This window comes from Molothrus ater, chromosome 6, assembly GCF_012460135.2.
Source record: "Molothrus ater isolate BHLD 08-10-18 breed brown headed cowbird chromosome 6, BPBGC_Mater_1.1, whole genome shotgun sequence".
NCBI lineage: Eukaryota > Metazoa > Chordata > Aves > Passeriformes > Icteridae > Molothrus > Molothrus ater.
In genome coordinates this window covers 37,679,274-37,693,573 of record NC_050483.2, presented here as the reverse complement: position 1 = coordinate 37,693,573, position 14,300 = coordinate 37,679,274, and the positions used below count along the sequence as shown (strand labels likewise).

Genomic DNA, 14,300 nt, shown 5'->3' with positions numbered 1-14,300 from the left:
CTGTATGAATAACATCATGTTGAACTTTGCCCAATTAAAAAAAAAAAAAGAAGAGACTAAATGAAAAAAGAGCTAAGATTCCAAAGCATAAATTGTGCTATTTATGTTCGTTAAGTATGGTTTGAAATCCTGTCTTAGGGACATCTTGCCTAACTATATATCTCATGCTGCTCAGTAAATGAGAAGAGTATTGATTGGCATATGCTGCTTAAATCGATCACCTTGACAGCCAGAATTACAGTAATCTGTCAGTATTAATGACTATCTTTCAAGCCTTGATACCTCTCCTTTGCTTGTCTCATCTTGCCTCAGTTCTGTTTGAAGTGCATTTTCTTGAAACCTCTGGTTTTGTCAGGATAGGTACTTTTGTAGGGTTTTTTGTCCCCTGAGTCCAATTTATTGGCTTGATCATGCAATTAGAGTTAAAATGCAGCACCAGGGAGCAAAAGTAGGCAGTGTCCTGAGTAACAATTGGATCTCAGAGGTAGTGCAAGCCTGTTCTCAGCCATCATTTATTAGTTACCTGTTGAAAGAATAGGATTGTTTTGCAATGAATAATTCCAAAGCATCACTTTAAATGCCTTTGATTTTAGCCACTAGAGACAACTGATTGGGCCAACATTAGTGATAGGCTTTTAAACTCTTGCCTTAGTGTTTGCCATAAAGCCACTTCAAATAACTGTTGGTGAAATACTTGCAGATGTGTGTACCAAGCTGCTGTGTTTGCTAGATTTTCATGTAGTGAACATAATTTCACAAAATTTCTCTTGGTTTTCATGTATTTTTAATGTGAGGAGTAAGTTGAAGTGTGACATTATATTGTTGATCACAACTCCTTGAGTGTAATCATCGAGACAATTCCTGATCCAAGTGGTCCAGCCATCAAATCCATGTCTCTCAAATTCAGGAAGAAGGATATCAGTGTCAGATGCTTTGCACAGATCCAGGTAAATAACATCAGTTACTCTTGGCTCATGTACCAGTGCTGTAACACTGTTGTAGATGGCCACCGAATTTGTGCATGATTTGTCCTTAGGACAGCCACATTGGCTGTCTCAAATTATCACTTTATTTCCCAATGTGTCTTATTATAGTTCTCAGAAAGGTCTGCTCCATGACCTTTGCAGGCAGGAAACTGCCTGGTCTGAAGCACATTTTAAAGGGGTACAGTTTAAGCACATGGGTTTAATAGTGCTGTTGTTATCACAAGATATCTACAACATATTTCAGTCAGCAGTACAGATTTATTTATTAGCTACTCTTCTCTAATAAAATGCATGAGACTCTCTTGAAAGTGGTAAAAACACAAAATATCAAGTTAGCAAAACTGATTGACTGTAGTAATGTTGTTTTCTACTATTAATTGCACTTATGAAGACCTTAGTGCTCTGTTGATGTTGTAGACACTTATGGAGGAGACTCAAATCTTTTTGTACTATTTGAAAAAATATATTCTAGATTCTTTTACTTCTACATTCTTTCATAAATATAATTTACCCATCTGAAGGAGAAATATTGGTTCTATTGATTTCTCAACAAAATATAGGTAGGCTTATGCTGGTGGCATTCTGTTTTAGGATAGAAGGAGGGCAGTGAGCTATCCTGAAAAGCAGTGACCTGCTTTATCAGCCTCTTTATCATCCTCTAGAGCTTCTGAGTCTGGATATGTCAGTACAGATCCCTTGTGGGAAGGGAATTTTTCTTTAAACATATAAAGATATGTTACAACATATTTTTAAGGGAGGAAATTTTTGCATGTTGTTAGCTGAAAATTAGTAGTGGAATCACTCTTTCATTATAAAATGTGTTTTTAAAGTCTATAAATCCCTTTTTAAAAAATAATTTTTGCAGGGGGAAGGCTATGAGTCCTTAAACTGGAATGAAAAAGATAAACTAATCCAATGTTACGCAGAGTTGATTGCCATGTGTGTAACACAAAGTGACAGGTTTTTTGTTAATACCTACTTAACCTTATTAATTAATTAAACATTTTGGGTAACAAAAGCCCTTTGTTAAAATGCTAAGACTCTTGCCCCCTTAAGGTGTTAAAATTCATAGATATTTCTTTGATAGCTGTCAGAAGTCTGTGAATAAAAGCCTGGAAGATTAAACTATATTTCCTTACATTCCAGAGATGTAAAGAAATAATTTTAAACTGTTTAAGCCCTGGTTTTACGTTACAAAAACCAGCATTGTGTATTGTTTTTGTCCTTTTCTCTTCATAAATTCACCCTCATGAGATGATAGGGGATGTGCAAACAACTTGCAAGGTTTGTATTTTAAAACACTAAAACCCATGTATATATAAAAATAAGTATGTGGCATTCCATATGCTTGATTCTGATATTTAAATTGGTGGGAAACATGGGAGATTATTTATAACAACCAAAACTGGCAAAACCGTAATGGTTTTGAGATAGAGTAATGTTTTGGGGTGAGTTGAATAAGATATTGGCAAACTGTTTCTGCATCATTCTGCATATGGTAATCAAAACAGTTGGGGCATGCTTTCCAGTGCCAACAGAGGGATTAGAAGATCTTAGGTACCAAAAAAAAATAAATAGATTAAATAGAAACAAGCACATTGGTTGGCTTCATCCTCCTACAGGTCTGTATTTCAGTTACTGAAAAAGGGCTTGTATATAATACCTGGCAGTATGTGGAAATATCTGGCTGGAGATGGAATGCACTTCATGTAAAAATATTCACCAGGGTCAAACTTATAACAAAAAAGATTATAATTTATTCTGTATGTGCCACGTAGTAGAAAAATGGAATAAACTAACATAAAGCAAGGATTAAAAGTTAGTGTTACAGTAATTGGAGTTACCATATGGCAATCCGAAGGACGTGAGTCCTAATCGTAGCCTGGCCAATCAAATTAATCTCAATATACTTTCTAGACATTGAGAAAATAGTTTAATTGCTGATTAGCTGCAGCTGAATAAATCCATGGGTCACAAATACATCTATCTCCTTCTGAATGCTTCTCCTCCCAAACACAGAAGAATGCATGCTATTAGAAAATCGTTTAATTTCAGCTTGCTAAACCATAGTTACCATCCATCTGTTCATGCCAATTGTGGAAAAAGGTCAGTTTTCAGCAAAGCCATGCACTTCACAGAAGGTATGTGAAGTGAAATTTCACAGGGGACATGATGGATCCTGATTCCTAGTGATAAACCTTAGGGGCCAGCAGGGTTGGCATATGGTTCAGAATGATATGAAGGCTTGGGTTCCCTGGCTTCACTTCTTTGGCGTGGAACTGATAAAACCTGGCTCTTAAGTATTGTTTCACTGGACACCAATCATGGGCAGCAGGAACTGCCCACTTAACTCTCTGTGGGAAGGAAGCCCAGGCGGTGTTCACAATAGTACCATTGTAGTGCTGCAGACTGCTCTCAACAGCTTGATGGCATTAGAGAGGAGAGCGATTAGCTACTTTGTTAATTGCTGTTCACAATATTAAAAAAGGGAAATAACTGAAAATTCATATTTGTTTCCTTCATTTAAATAGAAGCCTGACTTTGAGGTTTTAAAATCATTCTTAAAATTGGCTTAAGCCCTCCAAAGAGGCTTATAAGTAGATTATGTGCTACTGGTACTGCAGCAACCCAAGGTAAAGAGAAAACATTCTCATCAACTATAAAATTTTTAAAAGGTAGTTGTAAAGTTCATTAAAGTACAGATTGGAATTAAGGACAGAATTTCTCATTAGAGAAGTTGCCTTTGTTGCTAGTAGTGTGGAATGGAAAATGAACACATACCTGTATGTGCAGTCTTTTTACTGGACAGTATTTAATAGTAATATAATTTTTATTTGTGTAATTTTGCAGTTTGGAGTGATTTCTTCATGAAAATGCATTCGCTATTTTTCTCATCAATTAATATGTCTATATATGCAGAGTAGGTATTTAAAGCAGAAATTTAAATACTTGAATATGTGAAAACAGTGAGCTTAAGCATTCATGCTAATACCAGACAGTAGAGAATTAGTTTTGCTTCTGTATTCTTTACACCTATCAACCTTAATTACTTGAGTTAAAACTGATGTAATGCTGGACGTCAGAATGAGGATGAATCCCTCTCCCGACATCAGGAGTTAGTTTATGGGGTTGCAGTTCCCCTCTGGCCTATAGTATTCCTCATTTGTTGCAGTCATCACTTCAGCCCAAACCTTAACATCTTTTGTTGGTATGTTTGGTACAACAGCTTTACCAAACTTCAGTGCCATGGCTGCAGCCCTGTGCCTCCCCTGCTGCCTCCTGCAAGCCCACAGCTGCCAGGTGACCGCAGGAGCAGCGCTCCGTCACTCAGAGAGAGCCTAAAGCCGTGGCAGCTGTAATGGGCTTCAAAACAATTAGCACAACATACCTTATGGATTCATTGATTCCCATCTTGGATACATTAGTAAGACAAATCCTCCCTGTAAGTTGGAGTGGGAATTCTGCCTGCATATGGGTTTCAGCACTGTTTTCTTCACTATTTTGTTTTCATGTCCATAGCCTATTACTGAAACATGCATGAGTGTAGTATTTTTAAGTACTGTCATTATTCTTTTAACCACCCAGGCAAAGTTGTAATGCCGAGGTATTCATCCTTCCCATCCTGGTAGCCATTTGATCTGACATTTTAACTTCATGCTAAGATGCAGTTCAGGGTTTGTAGAACCATCAATAAATGGTACCAAAACTAATACTTTCTGCTATATGTTTGTATTAGTATGCTCCTGCTGTATTTCAAACAGATAATTCATTGAATGCCCATTCTTCCTCTTACTGCAGAGTAGATTATATTTAAGTCAAGATTAATGGATAGATTCTGATGTTAAAACCCAGTCTCCAAGCCTTTCATTCCCTAGAGGCATATAGTGCATTAGTTTAAGCCAATGTGCTGCTTATCATAGATACTCTGACACTGTCTTAAATGACAGTTTACTGTACTTTGTAGCTGCTTACTCTGGTAATAAAATCACTATATTGTGTTCTTGATAATTACAGTATTAAATAGAAACTTAATTGGATTATTGCACATTTAGATACAGATAGTTCTTAAGTAATTGTCCGCTGTAAAATTTCTGATACTCATTTTTTCTCTCATGCAGTGTGTTCTGTCAGAGTCTACACTTAATATGTAGCTCAGTCACCTTAGATGAAAAAGTGGTGAAAAGACATCTGCAGTGGGATTTTTTTGTGCAAATGAGTATCTTTTATCATACAGGTTTTCACTTGAACCTTTGTTGGTTTTTGAATCCTTCTATAAGATGTTTCTGTTTGCCAAAGTTCTTAAAATAAAATAACTTCTGGGTTCTACGGAGTTGAAGAATTTGATAAGTAGTCTTAATTCAGATTTTTTTTCCCTTAATTTTGAAATTCTGAAAAGTCTGAGCATAATTTTTGTCATTTTTGCTGCCTAAGCTGATGAACAGAATTAGAATTAATTCAGTAAAGTATATTTTTCTGTTATTATCTGAAAAAGAACCCCAACTTTTTAATATAGTTTTATATCGTTTATATCCTAAAGACAATACTGAAATTAAAATTTATTTTAAGTTCAGTTCTCTTGCACTTTAATTCTACATATCTTTATAAGCCTTCTGTGAAGGACCTTGGTGCAGAGTGGTTACATTTTTCATTCCATAATTGAGTGTTTTAAGTGGTTAAGCGCAGTCCAAATTTTATCCAATTCCAGCTTGTGTTAATGGTGCTCCACTCACACTGCCTTAGCACCTGTTATGGATTTTGAGTCATCTGGCAGCCCGTGGGACTTAGATAAAGAAGTACCAGGTGTCCTGCCTGTCTCTTAATTGAGAGGCAATGTAAACAATATAGACTTGGCAATATGGTTATAGAAATGGATTAAAGCCCAGCTTTGTCTGCTCTGATGAATCACAGCTTTTTCTTCCTAGAAGATGTTATAAACCACTGATGAATTTAGTGAGCTGTAAGATTTTGTGGAACAGCATAAAAATAAACAATGCATCAAGGATTTTCCTAGAAGGACAGTTTTGCAGAATGTTAAATGTGTTGAGTTTTTTAATGAAAATATAAACATCAATTAGAATTTCTTGCAGTAATTTAGTAATTTTGAAACCGCCCACACTATAAAAATTAAGATTCTTACATAAATTCAGATAAAGTCAATGCATTTCAATCTGTAGTGTGTTGGTAAACTAGGCAGAAAACAATACCATTTACTTGGAAACACTCAATGGCTGCAACTTTATCTAGCCTACACTTACCTTGCAGGACTTTTAAGCATATAACCATGGAGTAGATATAATGTAAATTATCTCCCTTAACTGTAAGATAAGTAATCTTAAAAGAAAAGTCCTCTAAATGGCAAAAGTGCCTGATAACAGTTAATTTATCACAGATTTATTTAACTGTTCAGTAGTATAAAAACTTAAAAGCAATTTTCATTATATTCATTCAAAGGATGATGCAACTATGTTTTGGAAACAAATTGCAACATTTGGAATGATGGAATTAGTTTGTATAAATTTATCTATTATAGATTCCCTTATTTTCTTCATGAAGGAGCGTACCTAAGAAATTGCCTCAAAAAGCCCTTTGCAGTTACAGCTTGAGTTGAAAAAGAATGTCATTAAATATGTTAGATAATACATTTTAGGCTGGCTTAAATTCTACAGTCTTGGTCTGTTACTTGTTTTTCATATACATTCTCATTTTATTAGTGAGATATCTACATTAATTAGTAGATTGTAACATATACATTACTTATTAAAATTATTGATTTTGGATAATTTATAGAGCCCGTTCTGCAGTTTTAAAATGTTATCACCAAATGCAGCATACTAGTTTACTTCTGACATACATTTTTCATTTCTCTGAGGTTTATGTTCTATTTTTATAAGTAAGAAAATATATTGCTACATTTTATTGCAGGAGAGCTGTCTTGAAAAAGTGGTTCAGTAGGAAAAAATCACCTTAAAAGACTATAAAATTTTTAATTTTCACCTGCTTAGTAGTATCAAGAATAGTAATTTTTTTCCTTCTCTTTCACCTAAGTAACTTGCATGAGATATGAGGAGAATTAACTGAATTCTGCCTTATGAATCATTGGTCTTGTGGCTAAGTCCAGTTGTATGTGCAGAAGCTTCTTTCATTTACAGCATAGCTCTGTAAACAGGTGCACCTAGCTAAACATTTATTTGCCATTTTCAATATTGACAGTCTTTAAGAAACACAAAAGAACCCAGACTGACTTTGAGATATCAAGGTGACTTGAGTAAACAGAAGATGCAGCTGGAAGAAAGAAAACCCTCTTTATTTGCATACTGCGCAAACTAGATGTGGAAATTACTGAAATGCAATAAATAGAGAACACCGTGATACCACTTCTACAGAGTCACTTTTCAGAATAGACAAGAACTTTAACTATTCCTCTCAGTTGATACTGATCACCCACCTACATACAAAATGCTGCTACTTGCAGGGCTTCCAGCCCTGGATCAATAGCAGCCCAACTTACATCCTTAACTCTAAGAGCAAACAAAGACTACAAATTGCTGTGACTCAGTGTGAGTTCAGCTGGTGTGACAACCACTGCACAGTCTCTTCTTTTAGAGTGAGATTTCCCAGAAAAAAAATTCCATTTCTGTGATGTGTGGGGGTTTTGTCTTGTCTTCCTGTGGAAGTCAAATTCTGCTGGAACTAAGTTTTCCTTTCAGCTTAAAACCTTGATCCTAACCTGTACTTGTTATCTTTATAGGGGACGCCATTCTTCTTTCGCACTTTGATGTAAGGAATTAAAATTTACCAGGAAAGATGTGCCAAGTAAAATCAATTCTTTCATCATTTTAAGTATCTCAAACTGTAGCAATTTATTCTGTGGGGTTTGCACACCTTTTCAGGCCAGAGAGCAAAAAACTTAAAATCTCCTACCAACATATGCTCTTCACTGTGCTTCACTGTTTCTTTTTTTACTTTGGTCCCTAATATCCTAGGAGCATTTTTGTATGTTGACCATACTACAAATTTGGGGGTTTTTCCTATAAAAAATGATTGGTGCTTCTAAATTTGCTGAGGAGGAAAATGTAATAAACCAGAGTTCCTTCTTGTATGGCTTTTCTTAAAATATTATCAGTCTCTTTTATGTAAATTGTGTATGTATGCAATTAAAAACCTCTTGCAAATGTCCATTTATCCTTACAAGAAAGTATCTCTGGGAGTAGGATTTTCATTTTCCAGGTAAGGGTGGAGCAGCAGTTCAGTTTCTGCTTGTCTTGAATTATTTTCCAAATGCCTGGCAAACAAAGTCATACTCTCCACAATCATATCAATATATATTGACTTCTTAGGTGATTTTGCTAACAGTTGGAACTGCCAGGGATGCAGCTGTACATGTATTTCTGAGAGGAGTTTGTAATTTAACCTGAAAAAAATCCATCTTGCTATTTGGAAATGCATGTTCTAGCTTTTTTCCTAAGAGGTATTTCAAGACAATCATTACAACCCTGTCTTTTTTTTGTAGCTCTGGAACCAAAGCATCTACATACCAATATGCAGTTATATCATGGTATACTGCACATGTATGCTACACATTTATACAAATACATAAGTATGAGGAGGGAAGATTTATGAATAAAGCTTTCATTAAAGTGTCTTACTTCAACACTGCTGGAATTTTTCTTTCTTTCATAAAATAAGATTTCTTCTTAATCACAGGAAACATAGATGCTCATCTTTACAGTCTAATCATTATGGTACTTTCTGCGGAGAGTCCCTGAATAGGGACTTTCCTCTCTGTGCTCAGGAAACATTTATCAAATGGTTTTTGGAGCAGGCAGTAGAACTTCTTCTCCAGCCCATTTGAGAATCTAACACTTAGTTGTTCTGGTAATAGATTGATTACATAGTTGTGAAGTGCTTTATCCTTAAATAAACTCTTGGAAATCTTATTCCATGTTTAAACTATTTTTTCCTTCATTTTTTTCCAGCTTCAGGTTAATGTCATTTTAGGATTGGTATTCCATCAATGACTGTAGCAGTAGTCATCCATCCACTCCTTAACGAAAAAATACTAGATGTATTGTAATGCATTTTAGTCAGCTGTAAAACTGAGAAGTGTGAAGAATGGAAAGAAAATGTGTAGTCAGAATGACACAGTAAATTGTAAAAAATCAATAATCATAGTGAAGGGAGAGTTTGGGGAGGAAATGTTTGTGGACGCTTGTGGAGACCTGATGCTACACATAAGCCACATAGAAGAAAGTACAAAAGTGTCTTTCCAAAAGGTCAAGATTAGTGAGAGTGACTGCATTAACTGACTGGAGGTGAGTGGTTTTGGTAAAATGGATGGAATAGGTATGGACTGTAAAGTTCAAATTAGTAGCCTGCATTTGCACTAGGGAGTGGCAGACTGATGGCAGTGTCTGAGAGAATGCACCATCTAAGTACTATATCCAGAAAGTGGATTCTTCAGTGCTCTGAGTAGATTATAAAAGCATTAAAAATGCATTTATTTAGGCCAGAGAAAAGGATATGGCAGTAGCTGAGATGTGAGGTAAGAGCCTAGGTAATTTGTTCAGATATATGGCTAGAAAAAGTTGTAGCTTAGATTATGCATAAAGAGTCTGCAAGATGTAGATGTATTTTGCCATAGGAATCTAAAGCTTGGAAGTGATACAATCAACAGAGATGGAGAGCTATTAGGTGAAGACATGAAATGATGTTTTTCAGAAAGATTGGGCATAAGTAGGTGATCTGACAGCCAGGCTTTCAGGGCTTGTTCTCAAGTGCAAATCAACAGGTCTAATAATGGAAAGTACAGTATTTTCAAATAATAGATCTTTTCAGATAATTATTAATAGGAATAATTACAGATTTAGAGAATAAGTAAAATGGAGCCTAATGTAAATGAAATATTGGCTGAAGTGACTACAACCTGAGTGACCTATAAAGATATGATTCCTAATTTTCTTCTGGTACTGATTCTATTTTTCAGAACTTGTTCTTCTGGAGAAGTATAATGAAGTAATTCTTTTTTTTTTTTTTGTTATGTTTTTTGCAGTTATGCATCTGCAAGTTTTTAGCTGACACATTTGGGTGAATGCCGGCCATAATTAATGTATATCGTACATTTTTATTCATTCTGTTTTGTTCCAGTTAGCACCTTCTTCAGAAGCAAACAGCTCACAATGCTGTTGTTTAAGTGTTTTGTCACTCTCTGTGCCAGTCTTTCTCCATTGGTTTGTCTGTGCATCCTTCCCATTCCATCTTAATTGCTGATGCCAGTGGCAACATCCACTCGAAGTAAGAATACAGCTTGCATTGCCCTATTATTAGTAGCCATTGAGTTTGTATGTGCCACTCAATCTGTAAGTGCTAATAAGTCTTTCCTAGAGAGCAGTGTTTTAAAGAAATAAATGTCTAGCCTATTAGAAGTAATGTAGAAATTAGCTACCATGGGTTTATGGTCACTCTTGCAGACAGTTGCATTCAAATACAGTGTAGAACTAGATTATCTTAGCCACAAAAGCAAATAGAATTGGAGTTTCAAAATAACTAGGGTGTTCTCAAAATATAAATTACTAGAAGATAAAAGTATCTCATCTCTGCAGTCTCTAATACAGAAACAGAGTTCTTCTGAGGAGAGTCTGTAATTTCTTAGTGCAGAGGAGAGCAAGCTTTGGATTTGGAGTTTGCCTCAGATTTTTTTTTTTTGTTTTTAAGGTGGATTAGGTTTTTAACAAGCTGCAGATGGTTTTGTGGATTGTTAGGATGAGCAGCAACCCAGCTAGCTGAATTACTTTTCTCTTGGTGTACTAAGTGTGCATTTGAATTAGACTTGTAGAACTGATATAGGCATATCCTCTTCACTGTGTAACAAAAACATCATTATTGTCCTCAATCAGCATCTATCTCAAGACTTCTGTATTTGGTTAGGAGATTTTACCAAGATTAGAGAAAAAGAATGTCCTTGTCATGTTCAAAGCAGTAACTTTCCTTCATTTTGCCTTATTTATGTATAAGCTTTGGATATAATAGGATAAACTAAAAGGTTTCCTTTAGAGACCTCTGAAAGTAGAGCATTTTAAAAGCAAGTAGGTGTCTCTACCCTACTTTTTCATGAAGCATTTTACCCATTCAAGCAGACTTTCAAAAACAGCTTGTTTTGATAGCAGCCTGCTCTCCTGTGGGCCTTCAGCCTTTGCTTCCTGGCAGCACCTTTGGTGCGAAAAGAGAGTGATCAATTGGGAGACTATCAGTGCCAGCATGCATAGAGTGATAAGTTAACACACCACTGGGAATTTCTAGGGCCCACCAAGATACTTCACTTCTAATGTGCTAACAAGCTCATTTTTCTACCTCTTGCCTCTTCAGTTATTTTTTTTTTCTCAGAAGAGCTTAGAAGTTGAGTGCATCAGGCATAATGAAAAGCTCTGTAGGAGGGAGAAGCAATAACCCCATTTTTCCCTTTTCAGCCAAATAGAAAATTAGTTTCTGGTAATACACAAAGGCCAGTATTTTTTGTGCAAGGGGCACTGCTGTGAATCAAAGGACTCTATTAACTGCAGAAAATTCAGCAGCTGTGAATCTCCCCCAATGAAAAAAAGTGCTTTTCAACAAGTTGTGAGATACGTAGTATTATTTAGACTTCAACCATCAGTTTCATCCTCTACCACTTATACATAGCCTCTTAAAAACTGTGCTATATTACTGTCCTCTGTTCAGGCTCAATACTGTGTTTATCCCCCAACCTAAGAATTGTTACAATGGGAGATTTTTATATTTTCTCTTGTCCCAGTGCTTCTATTTTAGCTTCTCCAAACTGGGGCTTCTGCTGTGGTTCAGCTGTCTCTGGATTCAGAAAGAATTCAGAGTACAGATTTTGGAGGGAAAACTGTTTCCCAGTTTCACTATGTAACCTAGTTATGGTCCAAGGAAATATTATAGAGATAATTTTATTCACTGAAACTTGTTTCTAGATAATATAGTCTCTATATTTTTTCATGTTTAGATAGACTGTAAAATCTACAGTAAATATTGTACAGAAAAAATTGCAAAAAATTAGTAGGAAAAGTTCTGTAATTGTAGAAATGTAGTTTTGTAAGACAATATGAAGATTATTGTTCCTGTCTTTCATTGGGTGTTGGGAATTTTATTGCTTATCATAACTGAAAATAGTATCATTATTTTAAATCTTATCTCTAGTAATTAAAAATGCTTATCATGTGTAATACATGAGTTTCTGTGTTTGGATTGCTAAAAAATATGTGCAATGTGAGTATTATCTCCATTTCACAGGTGGTGAAATTGAGTCAGAAAGATAGGTTCCTCACTGTCCCAGATTCCCCCCAAAAGAGCAGCAGACCTGAAATAAGACCCCAGAATTTTAAAGAAACCTATTTTGAGTGCATTCCTCCACAGCATGCTGATTTGTTTTGGGGTATTTTTTTGGAAAACAGAACTATGTAAGTAGAAAATTGTCTCAATATCTGCAAATAAAATATGAAAAAAAAGTGGGCACAAATGTAAATGTCAGGGAAAATTTTTGATCGTTCTGTGTTTGTGTAAGATAGCTGGAAAAGGTTTCCCTCATTCAATATACTGAGGCCAGCTGGAGGACTCTGAAAGTTGTGTGAGAAAAGGTTAACTGATTTCTCAGTTCAGCAACTATACAACATGAAGTCAGCATGGTGTTTTTTCTTGATAATTGTATGTTGCTGCCTGCTGCTCTACATTTTGACAGCCATTTCCATAGTTGCTTTCATGAACAGCAGAAATATTCTCTCTTTTTCTCGCTCTCTCTGTGCTTACAGCACAATCGGACCTGCTGGAACAAGAAGTGTGGAGAGGGTTCTTCAAAAACAACAACACTTCAAGATACCAGTCTCTTGTCAGTAATATTGGAGAGGGAAAACACAGGAAAAAATAAGAAATACAGTATTTTACTATCAGTGCCCTGCCAACACCCTGTTAACCAGTATTTAAGGGTCCTGTGGATTCTTTAGAGATGTTCTTGCTTATTTTAATGACATCATTGAGAAGGTGTTTTTCCCAATGCTGAAATTTCACTATATTTGTCTTAAATGTGTGTGTGTTTAGGGATTATGAAAGCTGTTTATTATGGAAAATTGTAAAGTAATCTGTTTTGTTCATGCTAAGGTATGTTTTATGCTACATCTCCTGAAAATTGAAATTTTTTATATTTAATTGTGACTGGAATACAGGCAAATTAGTTACTTAAAAGTTGTTGTTATTTGTAAACAGTTTCAGGAAGTTCTGCATCAGACATGAATACAGTTGAACCATAAGGTTTACATTAATCATGTGTATCTTACACTTAATATTATGTCAATGCATCAGACAATATCACAGTCATATAAGGAATTAAAAATAAGTGTGTACACTGAAATACATGACAGGTATTTAACAAAAACAAAAATTCTGAATTACTAGGCGATGATATTTAGCAGTTACAGTACATGATATAAATTCATCCTTAATTCTTGGCTAACTCAGCTACGAGGAGAGAGCACGATACCTGCAAACAATTGTTCAACATCACCTAGAGCCTACAACATTTGAAGATTTTGCTGCTCAGGTTTTTTGCCCAGCACCTTATCACCATTTGCCCTCAGAGACGGGTAAGAAATAACAAGCAGTTCTCATAAAATCTTAAACTTGAAATGCAGTATCCTTACTTATAAAGACTAAAAATTCAGACCTTTGCACATCATGAAGAGTTACCATTAATTGGAAAGAATATACATGTGTTTGAGAACGTGGGCAGAGTTGACTTTAAATCTTCCTTCTGTTTTCTGGCACCATAAGCCAATACCTAGCATTAAGATTTGGCAAGATGCTTTAATATAGCAGCCAGACCCCCTGTATTTTTATCACAATCCCCTGTATAAAGTCTGCTTGGAAACATTGGTACTGTCATCTAGGCTGGCTAAGGTAGGAACATTTTTAAGTGCACCTTCTTCATAAGAAAGTTTCAAGGCTCACTACATGTTTAGAATGTAAAGTTTTAAACTGAAAATCTGAGCCTTGCAATCTTAATTTTGTTCCCATGTTATTAATCACAAAGTTGGTTTTAAGGTAGTTTTTACTTTCCAGTAAAATACCTGTTTTATAAGGGGATGCTGCATTTTTTTGTTACTAATAAGAAAATCGGTAAAAGAAAATGAGTAACTCAAGGCCTTCCTGTTCTGACATTTCTTGAACTCCTTATGATTATTTCATTATTTTATTTCCCCTCTTTTTAGATCATTAAATATCAGTTCTGTTTATCTGAAGGTAAGACAAAGTGTCCAAAAAAACCCTTTG

General features: G+C 35.4%; 1 protein-coding gene across 14 annotated transcripts in view; it reads left to right on the top strand.

Annotated features, from left to right (window-relative positions):
- Positions 1-14,300, top strand: part of RALGAPA1 (Ral GTPase activating protein catalytic subunit alpha 1) — a 132,373-nt gene that overhangs the window by 105,412 nt on the left and 12,661 nt on the right. For 11 of the 14 annotated variants that reach the window (XR_008508448.1, XR_008508447.1, XM_036384014.2 and 8 more), the window contains one exon: positions 13,491-13,615. Coding sequence is in view for 12 of the 14 variants with exons in the window: in XM_036384014.2 (XP_036239907.1) it covers positions 13,491-13,615 (125 nt within the window). In the remaining 2 variants the exon portion in view is untranslated. Of the gene's footprint in view, positions 1-13,490; positions 13,616-14,239; positions 14,271-14,300 lie in introns of all 14 variants that reach the window. The other 3 variants (XM_036384005.2, XM_036384006.2, XM_036384007.2) reach the window with 1 other exon arrangement.